General features: G+C 37.0%; 1 protein-coding gene across 7 annotated transcripts in view; it reads right to left on the reverse strand.

The window, feature by feature from the left end:
* RASAL2 (RAS protein activator like 2) overlaps nucleotides 1–23,428 on the reverse strand; it is a 292,067-nt gene that overhangs the window by 54,459 nt on the left and 214,180 nt on the right. For all 7 annotated transcript variants that reach the window (XM_036272221.1, XM_036272220.1, XM_036272223.1 and 4 more), the window contains one exon: nucleotides 871–980. In XM_036272221.1, coding sequence (XP_036128114.1) covers nucleotides 871–980 — 110 coding nt within the window. The remainder of the gene's footprint in view (nucleotides 1–870; nucleotides 981–23,428) is intronic.

Below are 23,428 nucleotides of genomic sequence, written 5' to 3' on the forward strand. Positions count from 1 at the left end.
GATATGAGTTCAAATGTGACTTTGGGCAAATCTCTCAATCTCTTTTGCCTCAGTTTTTTATCTGCAAAATGAGGATAGTAATAGCAGTATCTAGGGTTGTATTACATGAGAGACTATATTAAAAATGCTTGGTACATAGTAAGCACTCAATACTGGTGATGGCAGTGATGTGTCAAGATACAAAAAGCACTATTTCCTAAATTTTATTTATTAATAATGGAATATGAAGTATTAAAAATGTATCCATCTTAGCACATATTCAATGATTTTAGAAAGTTGTTTTCATTAGCAAGCTATGCACCTGGGGTTTACTCAAGCTGGGAGTCCTAATTATTGAAATCCAGGCTTTTTCATACATGTCTTCTAGATGTCACTGCAAAGCAGTGAGACCAACTCCATATGCTGAACACAAAGAACAACATAGCAGTGAAGAGAGCGGATTCTGGAGATGAACTGCCAGTGTTCAAATACCATTTTTGGTTAACTTAATATCTATAGGATTATTATAAAGATTAAACAAGATAATGTGTATAAAGCATCTAGGATAGTGCCCATAAAAATGTCAGCTATCACCATCATCATCCCTTGTTAAGTCATTCTACAAAAGAAAGATATCTCTGACCACTAGAACTTGATTCTATAGAAACAGCACCATGTATCCACACACTCTCCAATATTATAAGATTCTTAAACTGGCTGGGTATTTGAGTCAACATTTTAGACCTTGCCTCAATATAAGCAAGACAAAAAAGTTAATTTTGTATTGGATATTTCCAACTGTCATTGATACAAAATTAGAGCAGACCAACATGCCTTATCAAAACCCACTATAAAACTGCTTCTTCTGTTTTAAGCAAGTTAACGTCCTACCTGTCATCTGTATTGCGAAGGGATGGAAGCCGAAAGCTCGTGTTTCTGTCAAGCTTTGATTGGCTTTTGGTCCTCTTGATGGAGCCTTTCAGGCGCTTGCTGAAGAACCCCTAGAATGAAAAGGCAGAGGTGAAGGGACAGAGAACCAGAAGGAAACCCTGCTCTCTCCACTCTGCTGCATTACCTTTGCAAATGATATTCAGATTTTTATAATGAAGACCAGAAACAGAGCTCGGCTTTTAATTTTTTAATTTGTAAATAATAGTTGCTTAAAACCACTTGGTAATGAAATCAATTTTTTTTCTTTTATCATAATTGAGATAAGCTTTTTGATAGCACTTAATCCCCCCCTTTATTTTTGAAAAATATTTCCCCCAATCATTGTTTTATTAGTTTCTTTTTTAAAAATTTGTCTTTATTGTTGAAAGTATTACAGATATCCCTCCTTTTTTCCCCATTGACCCCCCTCCCCCACCTTCACCACACTGTTGTCTGTGTCCATTGGTTATGCATATATGATATCAGTTCTTTGGTTTATCTCTTCCCTCTCCCCATCTTCCTTCCCTACTTAATTTCTTATTTCTTAAATAGCTTCTATACTAGCAAAAGTAGAAAAACTAACTCTAATGACAGATTTTTATTTTTGGTTTTTAAAATATGTTTTTACTGATTTTTTTAAGAAAGGTAGGGAGAGATAGAAACATTAATGTAAAAGAGAAACACTGATAGGCTGCCTCCTGCATGTCCCCTACTGGGGATTGAGCCCGAAATCCTGGCATGTGCCCTGACCAAGAATTGAACTAGAACCTCTCAGTCCATGGGATGACCCTCAATCCACTGGCCAGGCTAATAATAGATTTTTAAAAACATAACACTATAATATAGAAAAATATACTCTTTGAAGAAGGTGTCAGCAGAAATAGCATCCAGTAATTTCCTGAATGAAACAAAAGGAAAACAGGAAGAGAACAGAATGTACAAAGGCTCCAAGGCAAGAAGGTACTTTTAGTGCATTGAAGGATTAAAAAGAAAGTTAATCACACTACAGAATAATATATTAATGGTAGTATGTTCAAAAGTGTTAAGACTTGGTCTATATCAAGTTGGATATGATATTTGTAAAATTAAGTTTTAAATTTAGATAAACTATTTTAAAATGAAATAGGTATCATTTATGAAACTACTGAAGCATCTAAACTTAAGAAGAACCAAGTTCTTTATAGATTTTGGTACCTGCTTGCCTCCTGCCACTTTCCACCAAACTATCTAGAGTTCCTTGAGCATCTTCCTAGTGTTAGTACCTGGCAAATAATGGGCTTTTGATAAAAGTCTGTTGAATAAAAGAATAAACACAAGAATGAGTGATGATGGTCACTGTTTTCAAGAAACAATCCGATTGTTGGCAGATGAAAGCATGTCATCTAAAAAGTACATCAAATGCCTTGAGAAAATGTTATTCAAAGTATTTTGACACACGGAAAATGAGTCTAATCACCTTGAGATGAATATTATCTTGTAGAAGCTGTGTCCAGTAAATATTTCCTCTCCCTCTCCCTCTCCCTCCCTCCTACTCTGTCTAAACATAAATGGAAAAATATCCTCGGTGAGGATTAAACAAACAAACAAAAAAATGTGCCAAATTATGTAGCAGCTGTTAAAGCTTCATGTCACTTCTGGTCTCATTTTACTGGACAAAAGTCACATGACCACACCTAATTTTAATAGGGAAAGAATGTACAATCCTATTATGTACATCATGTACCTAGAAAGAAACCAGAAAAATAAACAGGTATTCCTAATGTGTCTTCATTCTCTGAACTATTTTTTTTTTTAACAAATTGAACCCATGACCCCTTGGTCCAAGGGCTGACACTCTAACTGCTGAGCCAAATCAGAGAGTACCATCCTGTATTCTTTTAAGAATGTTGGTGACAGGGTATATCTTAAAAGAGTAATCTACAGAGATGTTAAAAAGTGAAAAAACATGCATCTTAGAATTGATTAAACATAATATTATTTTAGAGAGGTATAGAGGAAATGATTTCAGGAATTCAGAGAAAGAAGAGGTTACATCATCTGGGGAAATAAGTAGAAGTTATACAGAGAAGCGGAGTATGCTAGATCTGAAGGGTAGAATGGATTTGGGTTTGGGGGTGGCGAGGAGTACAGAATGAGAAATGGTCTGGAGGTAAGAACACACAGGGTACACATTAAGTAGATTTAGTCTGGCTCCATATGATTAGGAGTAGCAAAAAATAAGATTAGAAAGGTGGTTTATCTAGTTATTAATGTATAATTATTGCTCCCAATTGGTTCTTAAGCTTTTGAGGTTAAGTATAAGATTATATATCTATCTGAATATCTACCATAGTGTCTAAAACTTAGTGCTCAATATATATCTGATAACTATATACATGAACTTATGGTTGTTTTAGGAACACAGATAAAAGAAAGTTTAAGATAGTCCAGTGATATTTCATAGAGGTAGTAGAATCTGTTATACAAAATTCTATTTTTTCATCTTCCTGATATGACTGAAACATGGTTTTTACCTAAGAATACAGTTTAGCTTAGAGCTCTATTTAATGGAAGTTTTTCATTCTCCCCTGCCCAAAATTCAGTGGTACCCAGGCCGAGGTTCTGGGAGTTTCCAAGCTTATCATGACAACTTCCAAACAATTATTCCATAAAATAATTTTATTCCATAAAGTACAAGTTTGGAATAAAGCATATTCTCTGAGGTTCACACCATCTTGATTTATCATCCTTTATTATTCTTTGCTGTTCTCATGCATTAATCTCTCCTTTCCTTTCCTTTATTAATTAAGGACGTTAGCCCCTAGTTTGCAATATTTTCATCTCTTAACTCCTAATACCATAGTACTAGTAAATAACCAGGTAGTAATCCATCTCCTATCTTAGCTTCACAATTCCTTGACTCCAAAATCCTTATCCTTCTCTCTAGCCACCCACTTCTAGGGCCACACCCTAGATGTTATCATCATTCAGAGAATCTCTACCTCAAACATCTTATTTTTGGTGTTTATTTTTATTTATTTATTATTTTTATTTTATTTTTGTTACAGATGTTTCTCCTTTTTTACCCCATTGACCTCAAACATCTTAAACAGTAATCTTCTTCTTTCTGACATTTCTTCCTGACCATGGATCTCTTTCTCACAATACATCTGCTCTTCAACTTCACAGAAATCTCATTTCTTGACCACCCCATTTTTCCCTGTCCCTGTTTTCTTTTCTATCCAACCTGGATTTCATGGTCAATCACCTGAAGCCATTCAATCACCAACAGCCTCCATTCTCTTAATTATCATCTATCCAAAATAAAAACTGGACTGAAGTTTAAATTCTCATCTCATGACCAAGCTGTTCAGGAAGACTACATAGGTAAACACACTTGATGCCACTAAAAACTCACTATCTCCAAGCTAGGTCTGGCTTCTACTATGCTTCTGTGCTGGACCAACCATGTCCTGAGCCTTCCAGCAACATTACCCACTCGGGAACCTCAGAGTGTATGGCTTGCCCATTTGCTCCCTTCTGAGCAATTCCTTACCATGCAATTCTTCTGCTTTGGCCATAGCTGCCTGAACTGGGTGGATAACCAAACATAACGTACCTACCACATTAGTCCTAGTAAGAGTTCTGCCTGTAGGATATAGTTTAATCTGGTAGCTACTAACCACTCTAGCCTGATACCTGGCCATTCCCTGCTTCATGCTTTACACTTCAGCAACTCTGAAAGCCTACAGTTCTTGCCTGGCCGGTGTGGCTCAGTGGTTGAGCATCAAACAATGCACCAAGAGGTTGCCTGTTTCATTCCCGGTCAGGGCACATGCCCAGGTTGTGGGTCCAATCCCCAGTGGGGGGTGGGGGGACATGCAGGAGGCAGCCAATAGATGTTCTCTCTCATTGATGTTTCTCTCTCTCCCCCTCTCCTTTCCTCTCTAAAATCATAAAGAAAAAAAATTATATAAAAATAAAAGCCTACAGTTCTCTACATTTGCCATGCATCTCTCTTGCTCAGATTCCCTCCCTTGTCCCTGGCCAAGCCACTCTTTTAGACTCAGCTCAGAGATGATCTCTTCTTGTGTGTCTTTTTTGACATGTCCTGACCCTGTTCTAGATTAGGTGCCCCTCCTTTGTGCTTCCAAGTGTCTATAAATAGCACTAGCCTTACACTTAGCACACTGCATGCCTACTTATGTGCCAACAGTCTTCTCTACTAAACCCTGAACTCCTCAGGGCAGGGACTAAACAGTCTTTGCATTCCCAGGACAGGTCTGAATCTGGTATTTAGTAGGGGCTCCATTAATGTTTGTAGAACTGAAATAAAATAGGCAGTGGAATGAATAAAAGCCATCATGTGTTTTTGCTACAAGTGCCATTATGGAAAGAGCAGGGAATCTGAATCAGAAAGTGTGGCTTCAAATCCTGGCTCCAATTTCTCATAGATGAATGACCCTGGGCAAGTCACACTTCTAGGCTTCTGATTTCTTATCTGTGAAATGAGGATTAAAAAAATAATTTTTCCTAGGACCATTCTAAAGAATAAGATAACTGAATGCAAAAGTACTTTTAAAGTAATGGAGAATGGTTACTTGTAAGTATTAACTGAATGTGAATCTAGGGTGAGACTATTGGATAGGCTTGGTGGAATCACAATTTTTCCTCCCAGAAACTACCACCACAAAGGAAGGGGAGGAAACTAGAAATAAGTTCCACAGTAGTAGGGAGTTTTGGTTGTTTTATTCGGTGATGTACGCCAGTGCCTAGAGTGACACTTAGTATATCATAAATGTTTCATAAACATTTGTTGACTGAATTTCCTGAAGCCTTCCTGGGTATCACGAATGGGCCCAAACTGAACTAACAAGCAAAATAGAGACAGACTCATAGATAGAAAGCAGGCAGACAGCTCTGGTGGTGGTAGTGGCGGAATGTTGGGGTGGTGGTGATTGGACTGAGCAAAAAACCCCCCCAAAACAGAGAAGGAACTTATGGACATGGACAACAGTGCGGTGACTGTGGGGGTGGGGAGGGGTATGGGTGGAGGTAGAAGAGGATATATGGGGGATAGATGGTGATGGGAGAAAAAAACCACATCAGAAATTAAAAAAAAAAAAAAAAAGAACTGGCCAGGTGCTTTCCAATATGTAATATCATTTAATTGATGCAACAACTCCACAAAGTAGGTATTCAGTAACTTGCTGTAGGTAACACACTTAATAAATGAAGACTTAGGATTTAAACCTACCATATTGCTAGACTTAAGCTATATACCACATTTATATATTTATTGAGCATCTATTATTTGCCAGATACTTGAGGTACATATATCAGTGAACAAAACAAGCACACATCTTTGCCTTCATTAAGCTTACATACTAGTGGAACGATAAACAAAGAACATACAAATTAGTAAAAGACAAGCACTACAGAAAAAGAGAGCTGTGTAAGAGGGCTGGGAACATGGAGTAGTCATGATAGGTCTTACGGGGAAAGATTACATAGAGAAGAAACTTAAAGAAGGTGAGTCAGTCTACAGATATGAGATGGGAAAAGCATTCCAGGCAACAGGAATAGGCTGGTAAAGGCTGAAAGGCAGAAGCATGCCTACTATGCTCAAGAAAGAGCCAAGCAGTCAGTGTGACTGGAGTGGAGAAAGCAGTGGGAAGGGTTGTGGGAAATGAGGTCAGAGAGAAAGCAGGGTAGTGACAGCATGCAGATCCTGTAGGCCACTGTAAGGGCCTCACCTTTCAATTTGATTTCCAAAGACATCAACAATTAGAGGCAAGACCATTCAAAACAGTCATAAATAAACAAAGATTTGCTTTTCTGATAGAAATATTTTTAGCTATAAAATTATGCATATGTACTCATTTAATAGTTTTGAGCAAGAATATGCAATATACAAATAGTGCATTATCTTCATCAACAGTAGATCACATATCAACAGCCAAGACACAGAGAAGGTATTTGACTTTCCCCAGGTCACACACCTACGAAGTAGAAGAGCAGAACTTCCAGTCCTGGCGGCCTCGGAACCCTTGCTTTCTAACCACTATACTACTCATTTTCCACATTCTACTTCCTCTTCAAATACTCTAGGTACTACAGTATAATGTATTTTCCCCATGTATAATATAATTAATTTCTATACATCTGTATTATAGAATTACATACCACAAAGAAGCAGAAATGCAGTATGACAGTTAAAAAATATGAAGAAATAACCCTGGCTGGTTTGGCTCAGCGGTTAGAGCGCTGGCCCGCGGACCAGAGAGTCCCAGGTTCAGTTTATGCTGAGGGCATGTACCTTGGTTGTAGTTCGTCCCGGCCCCGGTTGGGGTCATGTGGGTGGCAACCACTTGATGTGTCTCTCTCACCTCGATGTTTCTCTCTCTCTCTTCCTCCCTCTCTCCCTCCCGCTCTATCTGAAGATAAATGCAAAAACATCCTCGGGTGAAGTTTAAATAAAAAAAGAAGAAATAAACAAAAAACCACCAGTGTGACAAGCTACTTAGAAATATTTCCCCCTAGAACTTCTATCTATATAATTAAACTAAATTGAAACTCTACTAAAATTACTTTAAAAAAAATTTTTTTAAGAATATGTTTTTATTGATTTTTTTAGAGAGAAGGGGAGGGAGAGAGAAATAGAAACATCAATGTGAGAGAGATACATCTCATATACAGCCTAGTGGGGTCTGAGCTTGCAACCTGGGCATGTGCCCTAACCGGGAATCGAACTGGGACTTCTCGGTCCATGGGATGATGTTCAATCCCCTGAGCCACACTGGCTGGGCTATTATTTATTTATATATATATGTATGTATTGGTGTGTGTGTGTGTGTGTGTGTGTGTATATATATATTTATATATATATATGTGTATATATATATTTTTTTCCTTTATTGATTTTTAGAGAGACAGGAAGGGAAAGGTAGAGAGAGATCGAAATGTCAATGAGAGAGAACATCAACTGGCCACCTCCTGCATGGCCTCCACTGGAGATCAGGCCCACAACCTGGGCATGTGTCCTGATCGGGAATTGAACCAGCAACCTGTTGGTGTATGGGTTGACACTCAACCACTGAGCCACTTCAGCCGGGCTGAAATTACTTTTATATGTAAGTGATTCCATGGTCACAGAGAGAAAAAAATCAAAATATAAAATTTAAAAACAGAAGGATGCCAAGAGGAAGATGTTTCTCTCTCTTTCACAGTTAAATGATATCTACATTACTGTGAAAAGTAAAGGATGCTCCTACAAGCACACACTAAAAATCCAACAGTATAAATGGAAACAAAGGAAAAGACTACTAAGGAACTGATGTCATCCTTCTAACTGACCCCAACCTAATCTGAAAGAATATTAATAAAACCCTCAAAAGAAATCCTACCTCATCCAATTCTCTGAAATGCTGATTCTTAAAAAGAGTATAAAGCTTATCATTTTAAATAACAAAGTTGTCATCGCAATTGATACAACTTTAATTAGTTGGTACTCACTATTTTCTGTCAAAATAAGGCTTAAAATTAGCAACTGCCAGGGAAAGAAAGAGCCAAATGCTGCCTTTCTCGGTAGCTCGGTAAACGTTAAGTTGATAAAAGTTGTTCACTACATGCAGATTGGAGTAACCCCTGAAGACTGAAGTTGGCTATCAGGGCATTACTGGTAACTGAAATAAAACTGCTGCCAGGCAACCATGCTCCGAAGCCTCAGTGGTGGCCATAGGAGATGCTGACTTGCCGGTGTCCTAGTGTTTCTGCTGTTCCCTTAAGACACGGTGAAGTGGAGGCAGAGAAACATGTCATCACCTTTCACACAAAAACACAGTGATGTGCAGCAGAACCCCTGCTTCAATCCTGCCCGAGGCTTTCATATCAGTGACCTCACAAGGGATTGTGCAATTTTAGGTGATTAAATTATTTTAATAGCAGTTCCTTAAAATGGTATGACTCACACTAAGGAAATGCCACCTTGTCAACTAGAAAGGACCAGGTGAGAATTGTTTTCATTCTTGCTTTTTAAGTTTTAGTTTAATTAGCAAATTAATATGTGTATTTGGCATAGTTTAGCAGTTCATATTATTACGGATTGTAATTATCTGAGAAGAAGGGCTATGTCATACATAAATTATTGCTTTCCTTGTTCTCTTAATATAACTTAGGAACTTGCAGATGTTCAACAAATGTTGACCAAAATCTAACTGTAGAAAATTAACAAGGAAAAAGGAAAAGGAAGGGTAACTGGAATACTAAACTCCATTTCCCAATCATCATATTTTATTTACTTCCAGTTATTGGAAATCCAGACAGGAAGGGAAACTTTAGGTAACAAGAATAATAAAACAAAGAGATGCAAGGTACATTATAGTTAACAAGCAGTTTCAATGTGGGTAAATTCTCCCCTAGTGGGGGTTTTCAATTTTTGGATAGGTGGTGTTTTGTAACTTTAAGCATCAAATGAAGAGGTTCTATCATAAATTAAAATTGTTTTCCTAGACCAGCACTAATGCTTCAGAATTTTTGCCCATGGAGCACCGTGATCTGCATTTTTGACAGGCATCCAATGATTCTTTTATTAAGCAAAGTAAAACTTTTATGATGAAACTTTTAAACATACAAAAGCACAGAAATTAACATAGTAAATAGATCTAACCAATGTGAACGTATTGATGTTATTAAATTAGAATATAAAAGTAAAATATGTATATATAATAGATAACATATATTATAATTGTTATACTAGAATAATATATGTTAAAACATATTGCTATGTCAAGATTCGCTCTGGGGGCAAATGGAAGATATTTAGTATATCTTCTCTATCCCTAATAATATTTTCTTAGAGGTTCATTTTTATTTGATAGGACACTGTAATGTCAGGTTTCTTTTGATTATTATCTTCCTGTTAAATTTTTTCAAACCTCTTACTTTCAACTTTTATGTATTATATTTTAAATGTACCTTTTCTTTTAAAACATAGGTTTATGTAAGTATAATGCATAAAAAGCAAAATTCACTATTTTTAGTTGGTTAGCTTGATGAGTTTTGACAAATGTATACTACCAAAATTGAGTGGGCATTTAGGTTGTTTCCAGTATTTTGCAATTATAAACAATACTGCAAGGAATACCTTGTGCATATGTATTTCCTGCTTAGGGAAGACTGCTAGAAGTGGGATTTCTGGGTCAAAAGGAAAGTGCACATGTAGCTTTGCCAAAATCCCCTCTAGAAGGGTTCTTGCAGTTTGCATTCCAACCAGCAATGAATGAGTGTGTTTCCCATAACCTCAGCAGCTGAATTTGTTGTCATACTTTATAGTTTCTACTAGCCTGAAACGTGAAATTGTATCTCCGTATTGTTTGAATTTGAATTTCTCTGATTATTAGTTTGAACACTATTTTTTATATGTTTAAAACAATTTTTATAGTTTTTGAGAATTACCTGTTCATATCTTTTTTTTTTTTTTTTTTAAATTTTTCTCTTGGGTATTTGGATATTTGTTTCTCAGTTTTTAATAGTTCTTCATATATTGTGACTATGTTCTTGCAATTGTTTGTCATTTAACTTTGTGATGATGTTTTTTGCCATGCAATTTTCAAAAGAGATTTTCTTCTGGCTTTTCATTAACCATTACAGAAAGTGTTTTCCTACATTAAGACTAAAGAGGAATTAATCTATGATTTCTTCTAGTAGTTGTATGGTTTATTTATCTTTTACATTTAGATCCCAAATCCATTTTGAATTTACTCTTGTGTAAAGTGTGATATATACATATAATTTTTATTTTTTTCCAAATGGCTATGCAGTTGTCCCTACACTGTTTATTTCGAATACCAACTCCTCAGGAAACCATAACTCCTATTTCTGTAATAGGAGTTAGTCTCTGGCTTCTCATTACCTAAGATCTTTTGTTTGTCCTCTTTTCTTCTGTCTTGACTAATTGTTAGTTTTATTTCTATTTTATATCCCCTATGGAGGCGGAGTCTTGCCTCCTGAAGGCAAACACACTATCGACCTTTTGTATTTCTTCAATGGTTAGCATGTAGTGGGCTGCTTAATGTATATTTGCAGAATGTTAAAATGATTAACCTGAATTATTAAGAAAAGGCCAATGCACTCAAGAAAGTAGGGAAAATATCCAATTATTTAGATAAAACCAAATCTTGTATTTAAAGAGAAAAAGTTTAGTATCTGGAATATTTACTTCTGTAGACCACCTTAGTTCCTTATACTCCTGTTAATGAAATATAAGTTTATTTTCTTATGTCTAACAGAGACTGCTGACCTTCACAGAGAATGAATATTAAGGAAGATGGCTGTAAGGGATAAAATAATGAGAAATGATGGGTCAAAACTAAGAAAGAGAACATTCCCCCAAAGTGAGGTCTATTAAGTTTACTGGGCAGTTTTCATAGGTTATCACAGAATCCTGAAAAAGCATCAGGTAATATAATGTGAAATATATTTTTTCATTGTCAGGGGAGATGCACTAGATGAATTTAATTGAAGTTTTCCGTCTCTCATTTTTAGGTCTCTAAGAATAATAGTACCACAGATGGAGGTGTGCTTTGCAGCCTGCTCATTATTTAAAAAAAAAAAAATTTTTTTACTGCTTCTGGTGAAACAAAATGTAGCTAAAACCCATATTATAAAAATGGTGGTTAGCAAAAGGTACAAAGTAAAACAAATCTTTACTAATGTCTATTCATTAAAAAGATTTTATTAGGTATAGTTTTATAAACTCTAGAGGCTATTTCCTAATTATATTGCTTCTAATCCTGTAAACATTTTTCCATTATAAATTCAGGACCTCAAAATACTAACAAATTGGTCCTTAATATACAGTACCTTTTTTATCTGCAAATCTCCAAGAATCTTAAAATATCTGTATAGCATTTCATTACCATAAAAGAAACAATTTGCTCTTGGTCACATAAATGAGATGCTAGGTGAACATACATTAAAAAAATATGGTTCTTATCACTTTTTTGCCTGTTCTAGGTACAAATTCTTAAATGCTCAAATATAAAATCCTTGTACTGATACTTAGGCAGAATTAAAAAAGCAGGTGAGCCCTGGCCGGTGTGGCTCCGTGGTTAGAGCACTGGCCCACACACCGAAGAGTTGTGGGTTCAATTCCTGGTCAAGAGCACATACTTGAGTTGCAGGTTTGACCTCCAGCCCAGTTGGGGGCATATGTGGGAGGCAACCAATCGATGTGTGTCTCTCACACACAAACCCCCCTTCCCTCCCTCCCTACCACTCTCTCTAAAAATCAATAGAAAAAATACCATCCTCAAATGAGGACTGAAAAAAGGGCAGGTGACACAGGCCCTAGATTACATGGTCAGAGAGTGCAGAGCCTTTCCCACCTGCAGGCACCTGATTTGAATGGAGAAGTGCTCCTGAGTGACAGTGGTCTCACTGACTGCATAAGAGATGAGCCCAGGTAGCTAAAGACAGATCAGTCAGGGTTTGACCTTCATTTCTGCTGTAATGTGTTGCCTTTTTAAAAAATTAACTTTTAAGGACTTGAGAGGCATACCACATCCATTCCTACACATCCAATTATTCCTTGAGTGAGAAACAAAAGGTATTTCCTATGAGTCATTCTTTCTACCATTAATCTCTCAGGGATTCCACAGAAAGAAAATTATTTCTTTCTGCTTACTGCATTCCATCCTTCATTCTATTTTCTTAACAGATTAATGTAGACCTTTAAAAAAAATAGTACACAATGTTGAGTAATGTAAAACCATCAACTAATGATGAAGATGCTATAGCATACGAGGTTAATATCTTTGCAATGTGCATACCTCAGATAATCACAAATGTCATCTATATCATGAGTTTTCATAAACAGAGTAGGAAAAAGAAAAGGTTAGTGCTGGAATTATAAGATGAATAAGATATGCAGTAGTTCTAATCTTCTAGAAGAGTGGTTTCTAAATTGTATTGACCATGTAGCAAGTGAGTACAATATTGTTATGCATTCCTAAAATTGTTTACCTATAAAATATAAGAATGTTTTGACGTATTACTACAAAACATTCGATAACAAAAAATTTTAAAGTGAAATAAAAAAAATCAAACATTTATTATTTTTTCTGCAACACAAATCGATTGTCCTGTGTACCTCCTAAGGTATATACACCCTGTTCTGGAGAACAACAACTAGAATATCATAGACCAGGGAAGGCAACTATACAAATAATGACCTTATGATACAAAGTATTAGTACTGTAATGGATAAATGCACATTCCTATGGAAGAACAGAGAAGGTTAAGGCTAATGGGGACTCAAAGAGGTAGAAAGAAACTGGAGCTGACTTTTAAAGGATGAAAATACATTTAGGAAGTATAGAAGGTGGCCTTTCTAGGCAGAAACGTACAAAGCTACCAGAGAAGACGTGTTTAGGGAACTCTTAAGTTTAATAAAAAGGGAGAACTCTAAGTTTGAAGGCTTAGAAATCTGGTGGGGATGGGGATATTGGACATTACAAAATGAGACTGGAGGGTCAGTCAAAAGTAGACAATAAAAGGTTCTCTGTGCTAAGTTAACTTTGGTTTATATCACCCTATAAAACACGAGTTAAAAGTAAAGCTTTCAGCAGGTGATGGATGCTTTTTCAAGGAAAATCTAGATCTGTCTGAAGACATTCAAATGAAGGGAAAGAGAAAGGGAGAGAAAGAGGAGACTGGAAAGAACCCTCTGCGCAAGCCAATGACAATGTACAAAATTTGGTCATGTCCACGGGTATGAGACCATGGAGAACTACTCAATTACTTTAAGCAAAGTAGAGGCACATGATGATCAGGTTTAAAGAGACCACTCTGGCAGTGGTGTGAAGGCTAGCGTAGGTGGAGGGGGAAATTGGGAGGCCAGGAGATGAGTTAAAGTCTCTGTTGTACTAGATGGAACTGGCTACAAGGGCCCTTATTCAAAAAACAAAACAAAACAATTCCATTAAAGGTATCAAAACAGACTTTCCTTTCTTCAGCAGTCTCTCCCTCCACCTGCCATGGTGTTTTTAATTTGCTATTTAATGTCATGCTCCCTTGGGCACAGGGCAAGTACAGACCTTCCCACTTGGGCCCCACAGCCCATGACTCAGTAGGTGGGTGGCCCACTGGCTGCCAGGTTGCCTCTCCGGAGCCACCAAATCCACCTGCCATGCCCTGGCCCGGGGCAGGAAGATCAAGCCAGGCCTTTACCCTTTCCAGGGTTGTCACTGAAAGTCACTAGGTACCTGGATTGGGGATGGGCAAAGGGCTTGTCCCAACTGAGTTGTGGCCTCTGGCCACCTGCCAGTGAAGCTGACAGGCTGGGGCCAGGAGGGCCTGCCAAACCTTTCTCCTAAGATGAGATGCCGCGGAGCACTTGGCTCACCTTTTATTTTTGTTACACTTGTGCACAGGCCCCTGCCAGGGCCAGAAAGTGACACTATGGCTGGGGCTGCAGGGGTGGGGATGTGGGCAGTATAGATTCCATCCCAGGGAGGCAGCAGGAGGTGGGGCAATGCCATGGCTCCAAGTCCCTGACATGCTCACTGTCCCTTTGGCGTTCACCTATAAAACACAGATCCAAAGATGAAGCATTAAGAATTTTGAGAAAGCATCTACCGAGTATTAAACCTAATGTACAGGGCTCTCTGAGAGTAGGCCCTGTATGCTGCACTGGTCTCATGCTCATAAAACCAGGCCTGGGATGAGTTCAGGGGAACAATAACAAGTCTCATAATTGAAATCTGTAAGTGGAAGCTGGGCTAGAATGGATGAATTTAAGAGTAAAGAGAAGAGAATACTATGGCTCTTAGGTTTTTGGCTCTGGGGACTGAAGAAATTTGTAGTACTACAAAGTCAGAAATGCAAAGGGAAAAGAGTTTTTGGGAAAAACATAAGTGAATACAGTTTGGGGTGAGCTGAATTTAAATGACAATGGGACATCAGAACTAAGCGTTAGAAGAATACAAAGGACTGTTTAGAAGAAGATTCTCCAAAACAACATAGTCTTCTCTTCTATTTCCTGATGTGTTGATCACTCCTATACAATAATAAAAAGATCCTTTTAATATGAAAGTCTTAGCATTATCCCATTAAACCAGCCCATATATAAAACATCTTACAAGAATGTAGAGGCAGAGGTGGACTATATACAAAATGAAAAAGGTCAAGCAGTTTATTTAAAAGACATGAGCTGATGAAAGAGATTATAAAGCACACTATGTAAAAGATGAGTAACTCTTCAGGTGGGAAAATTTGCAAAAATTTAAAATATTCCATATATATTACTGTCATAATTTGCTTTTTTCTTTTAAAGCCAAATGTTATAGGCTTCCTATGCCTATAAGCTTGAGTAAAAATGTATGGAACTACCTTTCTTATAACAGGCAAAATTATGGTAATTTGCATAAAGATGCAAATATGCAAAGTATCTGTAATGAGCATCTAAAAAATTTATAGGAAATAAGCAGCCACTATATAATGAAATTAATTTTGTTGTGTTGTTTCCTCTCCAAATACATTTTAGTTAACCCAAGATACTCAAAATATTATTTCATTTTGTAATCAACATTAAGAAATACTCATATATCTTCTATTTTCCCCCCAAGCTTTTTTTTCTTTTTAACAGCTTTACACTACACATGCCATCAAATCCCCCCCTTTAAAGTATACAATTTAGGAATTGTTGCATATTCAAAAAGTTGTATGACCACCACCACAGTCTAATTTCAAAACATTTCATCACTCCCAAAAGACATCCTGTACCTGTTAGCAGTTACATTCCCTCTCAACCCCTGGCAACCATTAATCTATTTTCTTTCTCTATAGAGTTGCCTATTCTGGACATTTCATATAAATAGGATCAGAGAATATGTGGACTGTTCTGTCTGGCTCCATTCATTTAGCATAATGTTTTCAAGATTCATCCATGTTGTAGTATGTATCGGTATGGATAGACCACATTTAGTATATCTATCCTTCAGCTGATGGGCATTTGGGTTGTATCTACTTTTGGACTGTTACAAATAATGCTGCTATAAACATTCATGTATATGATTTTGTGTGAACACTTATTTTCAATTTTCTTGTATATATATCTAGAAGTAGAACTGCTAGGTCATGTGTTAACTCTATGTTTAAACCTTAGAGGGACTGTCAAACTGTTTTTCCAAGTGTCTATACCATTTTACATTCCATCCAGCAAGATATGAAGGTTCCAATTTCTCCACATCCTCACCAACACTTACTATTGTGTGTCTTTTTCATTACAGCCATTCCAGTATGTAAAAAGTGGTATCACACTATAGCCTTAATTTGCATTTCCCTAACGACTCATGATGTTGAACACCTTTTCATATCTCTGTTGGCCATCTGTATATCTTCTTTGGAGAAATCTCTATTCAAACCCTTTTGGCACTTTTTCTAATAGCCACTAAACAGTTTGACAAAAAAATTTATAGTGATATATTAATCAAATAAGTTACTTGAAATAAAGTTCATTTAAACTAAAAGTAGTAGACATTTAATATAAAACAAATAAAGCATTTAAAAATCCACCAGTGATCCCACTTCTGGGAATATATCCTAAGAAACCTGAAACACCAATCAGGAAAAATATATGCACCCCTATGTTCATATTTATAGCAGCGCAATTTAGAATAGCTAAGATCTGGAAACAGCCCAAGTGGCCATCAGTAGATGAGTGAATAAAAAAGCTGTGGTACACTTACACAATGAAATACTATGCAGCTGTAAGAAAGAGAGATTTCTTACCCTTTGAGATGACATGAAGGGACCTGAAGAGTATTATGCTAAGTGAAATAAGCCAGTCAGAGAAAGACAAGTACCACATAATCTCACTTGTAGAATAGAATGAACAAAATAAGCTGTCGACCAAAAGACATCCAGAGTCATGGAAGTATGTAACAAACCTCAGGGATGGGGGTAGGAGGGGTGGGAAGAGATAAACCAAAGAACTTATATGCATATATGTACAACCAATCGACACAGAAATTAGGTTGGGGAAAGAAGGGGGGGGTGGCAGCGGGAAGGAAGGTCAATGGGGGAAAAAGGGGGACATCTGTAATACTTTCAACAGCAGCAACAACAAAAAATCCAGTGGAATGATAATGACACTGGTAATAGAATCAAAGGGCCTGATGGTAGAAAGGGACCTCGGGGATATTTCTGTTTACCAGCAATGCCTGTACCTTGCCGAGTACAGGTATAGCTGAGACGTACAAAAAAACCTTTCTGTACAGCTAATCCTAGCAAAATCAAGAAGTTGACAAGGTTTCCTTTCTATATCTCTAGCTTCCTAACTTCTGTAAGAGAAAAACATCTGACATCAGTTATACTCAGTGTCCAGTGTCTAATTATATGTTCCCTTAAGCAGGCATTATCCCTTCAAAACCTTTACCTCTAATTGTGAAATGAAAGGTGTTAAGCCTCCTTAATAGTAAAGCAGAAGAAAAATATCTGTGCTTTGAGGAAGAGGGGCATATAGTACACTTCCTACAAGAATGAGCTGTAAGTGAGCTCATCCCATTCTCTCTCTCAAACAGCCCTCGTCTCCTGAGCCTGATAAGCTGAATCTTTACTGGTCAGCACTGCTGTAAACCTATTTTTAGGAATACCCATAGGTTGAGGAGGGTTTCCATCATTCTTTGTTTCAAGTTCAGAATCTTGGCACTATTCCCTGCCATGCCTGCTCCTTTTCCTCCAGGTATTTGCCATGCCCTCCCCCTGCCCAAGGGTCATATTTAATTTTATTCCTTTTTTCTCTGCTCCAAAATTTATATTTTCTAGAATATTTATCATGAAGAGATTCTAAAATTACACCCATTCGAATTACAAAATGATTTAAAGGTGTATTTAATATTTAGTATCTTCAGGCTATAATTTTTCTTTTCTGAAATCCCTATGTTTATTACATTATTTTTACCTCTGGTAGTAATACTTTAATAGACATATAAGTATATATTTATATATTATATATTCATACTTATACGAATATAAATATACCCTTTATTAAAGGAGTATCACTGCAGAGTGATCCTATTATAGATTTTAACTCCATGATGGTCAGAGTAAAGAGAAGGAAGAAAGATGGACATAGAATATTTAAGTAGTAGGGGACAGAACTTTAAGGGTCTTGGGTCCTGGAATACAATAGCAATGCGAATACAAAAATTAAAATAGTATAGTAGGTTGGGCGTATGAATTCAAATGGATTCTTTCAGCCCCAGGACTGAGATTCTTAGGCTCATCAGAGGTCACCATGCCACATTAAAGCAAGTGTTCTATAAATGTAGACTGGTCGCCTGAATTGCAAACACTTAGAAGGGCAACTAATATACAATGCAGCCATCTGTCTGTGAGCATTAGGCCAATGAGAAAATATCAGACCTGAAGGCACAAAAGAAAACACTGATGTCTACGGGAAATACATTGACAAAAATGAGTTCCTAATATTTTAACCATTCATTTTGACAAATAGTTCCAAACCCTGGGTGCATGTTAGAATCTACTGGGAAATTTTTTAAAAATACAAAAGATCTTGTTCTAGTCCAGAGATTTTCACTTAAGTGGTCTGAGGTGGAGCCTAGGCATTAGTATTGTTGGTGGAGTTCCTTAGGTGACTTTTTAGGTATAGCCAGAGTTAAAAACTACTGGTTTGGACAATGAACACTTTCTGGTCTTCATTAAGTGAGCATGAAGCTTTCTGTCTCTCTTTCTCTCTTTTTTTTTAACAAAGACCTTACTGAAGATTTTACTGATCTTATTGAGGATTCTACACTAAACAGAGACCAATACTAACTGCGCCTCACATCTCAAAACTTGAGAAAGGATGTAACATTTCTTTTTACACAGGAATTTAATTTAGTCTACATTCATTATTCCAAAGCTTTACTTTCTTCTAAAAATGATGCAAAGGTTTCATCTGTTGGCAGTCTTTTGTATCTAGTGTGTGTATCTGATTTGGAATGCTCAGGTGCTCCATGACAAGAACACAAGGAGGGTTACACAGAAACAGTCAGTTACTGCTTTAGTTCAACTATGCTTTCTGGTTGTCTGGCATATATTTTAGTGCCTGAATTCTTTCAGAGCCAAGCTCAAAGCTAATACAAATGAAGCAGCTGCGACTGCATTGTGTTATATTCACATGGAAAGCCAACTCAGACCACTGTGTTATGGAAATGAGAACACTAAGCGGAGCACCTGGCCCGGAACACAAGCAGCCTTCTCTTAGCCCAAACCAAACTGATGGCATCGTCTAAGGATAAGTGATTAAAAAAATCATAAATATCAATAGTCACTTTATAAATAGGATATTAAAGAAAGGAGGCTGTTCCCAAACCTAAGGCAATGTGAAACAAACACATACAATCGCAAGATGTGATCATTTCCCCTTTCTGAATTAAATTATTAAGTACCTAAATAACTTTTCATTAGTTTACTAATTTCTTCCTAGTAACCCCTGTAATATTTAAATGTAGGTTTAACAATGTATGAAACATAGAATAGATATCTTATTTAAAAGAAAACACAAATATGACAAAGGTAAAATGTCTATCAGGATGTTAAAGAAAAAAATTAAAACTAGGATCTTTAAAAACAGACAAAAACTATTCAAATGACTAAAATTGTTTCTTGAAGAATCTAACAATCAACTCAGATCTGCAAAACATTTTGAGCTTATACATATATATGACACCGAAAGGACTCAAAGAAATAGCCACAGAATCATTAATTAAAGAAATCTGTCTAGTTTCACTTCCCAATATAGACACAGTATACACTATACACCTAAAATATCATAGCCTTGAATTCCAAATACAAATTCAAATCTCTCTTTGTTGAGGAAAATATATATTCTGCACAGGTACACTTATTTATTCCTAATGATTTCTTAGTTGTTATTAAATAGTTTAGTAATCTATTCACCTGAAGCCATCAACAGTAATACCAAGAGAGTAAGTGTGAGAGATTCTTGATTCTGGACCTCCAATAATTCACACATATTTTGTCTATTCACAATTATTTGTTGAGTGTCTACTACGTGCAAGGTTCTGTGTTAGGCATTGGGGTAGCAACAAAGATGAGTAGAAAAGAAGAGATACTCATTGTCTAATGAGGGACACAGACCTAGAAACAAATACTATTTTTTATCCACAGTTGGGAATCTGTGTATGCAGAGGACTGACAAGTAATATTCAAATTTTCAACTGTTGGGCGGTAGGTGCCCCTAACCCCAGCACTGTTCAGGGTTAACTGTAATTACAATTGGAATTAAGGTGAAGAAATCTGGGAGAGAATGGAGGAAGAACAGAATAGCTATCCTATAAATCTCTGCTTTTTCGTATAGCTATGATTAAAGTACAAATACATTTAAACATTCCTAAAAACCAAGTCATTGCCTTAACTTATAGGTTTAGTGTGCATATGAGTTCCCTCTTTTATTTCTTATGTCCTTATCTTTAAACTTCTCGACTCTGCTCTCTACCACCTGCACAAAGATGGCTCAGACTAAGTAAGGAATATATATGAATGCACTGCTATACTAGTTATGCATTTTAAGTTTTTAAAAATATAAACTTGGGAGAAAGAGGAGGACACATGAAGGTTTGGGGCTTCCCTGCTGTGGGCTCACTGCTGTAGTTATTCCTTGGCTCTTTTCTGTCTCATCCAGCAGCCGCAGTCGGCAGGATAAGCAACTCTTACCCACTGCTTCTCCTGGGTCTCCCTGAGGCTAATCCCTACCTAGAACTATCAGCTGTGCCAGCTGGTAGCCAGAGGTGGGTGCTGGGCTGGCCCTCTGCTGAATGATGGGCCCTCACCTATCATTCTGAGTGATGGAAAGAGGAAAAAGAGTTACTTAGGGGAAGAGTCAAGTAATTTACAATACTTTGCAGTATTTATACAACTTGGTTTAGCTTTTGAGCTAAGACAAATATTTCAGTAAACAAATCTCTAATGTTTTAGCAGTCATCAAAATTTAGTTAAGCTTGGCAAACAACCCAACTCACAGTCTTGTCCCAACTTACCTTTCCAGCCTTCTCCCTTGCCATTTTTGCCTATGTGCTTTTCAAGTCCTGCCTCACCGAACCCTTTCCATACTACCTGAAAGCATCGGTTCTCTTATGAAGTGTGTCTTTCCAAAATGCTGTTCCCTCAACTTGGAATACTCTCGTCCATTGTCAATGATTTTCATTCAGTCTTTGAAACTCAGCTCAAATCCTGGCTTCTCGGCAAAGCCTTAGCTTACACAGTGCATTGTTAAAAACCCATGTCACTACGCTCATCTACTTCCTTATGAATCTGGCTCTTTTTCTGTTTCTTGCTACTAGACTATAAATTCTCTGGGAATGGGAAATTCTGTGTTTATTTCTGTTCCCCTAGTACCAAGTATAGTGCCAAAAAAGTATTAATATTTGATAAATCACCAATACTTTGCCCAAAGTAAGTATTCAATAAGTGTGTTAATGTCAATAATTCCAGTCAAAGCTTGCTAAGATCTAGTTCATCTGCTCTGCTTTCAGTAAGCCAGAAAATGTTGCTAAGGAAAAATAATGCCTTTTGGGGAGTCCACTATTACCTCCTTTTTGGGTTCATATGATGAGTAGTGAACCTACTGGTCACCACAGTAAAAATACCTGAACCCTAGAACCATAAGTACTTGTGCTTAAATCTCACTTCTACCCCTTCATAAAATTAACATGGAAATGATCTTTGTGAAACTGTATAAGCAACTTAAAGCTAAGTATCTCAAAGTTTGGTTCCTTTTCGTACTGCTTTTCTTTATTCAGAGAATCCACTGTGATATTCATTACAAAAGTATTTTATGTTAATCTAAAAACTAGACATACTTCTTATGGGCAATACATTTAAGTGATGTAAGTAAGTCACATTAGCTATTGGTGTTATATGTAAATTTAAAAAATACAATGTACTTCCACAGACATTCAAGTACTGCAGTGCCTCATTTAGCCAGCATATCATGGTTTCTCTTAAAAAGAATATAAATTATTTATGCAGCATTATCAAGAAAGAGGTACTTCACAAACCAGATTTTTCTGATAAGTTCTATAAGAATCACATATCTTCAAGATTTTAAATATTCTCACTGGATATATATTACACAATATTATACAGTTCCACTTTTTAAAAAGCCCAGCACAACAAATATAACCCCACTTTTTCTTAATCATCGAGGATCATTATTATCAATGTCAATTACTGCATTATATACCATCCATCCTGTAATATAATGGTACCCTTAAGGGTTACTGATAAATATAAAATTATTTGCCTTTATCCTAAGTGGATTCAGATTGTTGTTATGACTCTACAACCAGTGTGTTCTGATGGTTATTTTTCAAACAACTGTCTGGGTGAAGGCTTGGGAATGGTTCAATTCTCCTAGAGAGCCAAGTGCATGGGTTTGGTGACTGCAATTTGTTAGCAAAAGCTCTCTTTTCCCTCATTATTTCTAAATCCATGAGGTGGCTTAGATTGTCAGGAGACTAACAACTGAGTAAGTTGTCCATAGCAGGGCTAGCGTTCATATGCATGCATTACTGGTTCATTACTTGTACTCAAGAATTAGTCTTATTATTAAGGTAAACCTTAGATTTGCTGTCAACTTATTGCCTATATATAAATAAGACTGTTGTTTCTAATGAATACAAATTTTAAAAGCCCAACCATGAACCTCGGACTCAATTTAGAAGTACTTCAATGTTACTATACTGCAGAGGAATATTCTTCAGTTACTGACCTTAAAATTTTTTTTTTATCCTCACCCGAGGACATTTTCCCATTTTTTGTTCAGATAGAGTGGGAGGGAGAGAGAGGAAGAGAGAGAGAAACATCGACGTGAAAGGAACACATCGAGTGGCTGCCACCCGCACGACCAACCAGGGCCGGGGACAAACTGCAACTGATGTACGTGCCCTTAGCGGGAACCAAACCCGGGTCTCTCTGGACCACAGGCCGACGCTGTAACCGCTGAGCCAAACTGGCCAGGGCATCTGACCTTAAAATTTTTTTAAGAGTTCACCATTCTATTCCAGTATGATGGTATAAAATCTTCAAATTCTAATTCAATCCCCCTTTTTTTTTAACCTCACCCGAGGACACTTGTTTTGTATTTATCTTCAGATAGAGCGGACGGGAGAGAGAGAGGAAAAGAGAGAGAGAGAGAGAAACATTGATGCGAGAGAGACACATCGAGTGGCTGCCACCCACATGACCCCAACCGGGCCCGGGACAAACTGCCACTGAGGCACATGCCCTCAGTGGGAACCAAATCCGGGTCTTTCCGGTCTGTGGGCCGACGCTCTAACTGTTGAGCCAAACCAGCCAGGGCTAATTCAATCCCTTTTTGCCAAACTCTGTATATGGATAGTTAGTGTCAGTATATATAATCTCTGTTTCATCAGGAAAACAAGGAGAGGGAAGAGGAAGAATTGCTTTCTTCATTCATAAAATTTTTAAAAACATAGGTAGCTATGTCCAT

The sequence above is a fragment of the Molossus molossus genome, unplaced genomic scaffold, assembly GCF_014108415.1.
Source record: "Molossus molossus isolate mMolMol1 unplaced genomic scaffold, mMolMol1.p scaffold_m16_p_20, whole genome shotgun sequence".
Taxonomy (NCBI): domain Eukaryota; kingdom Metazoa; phylum Chordata; class Mammalia; order Chiroptera; family Molossidae; genus Molossus; species Molossus molossus.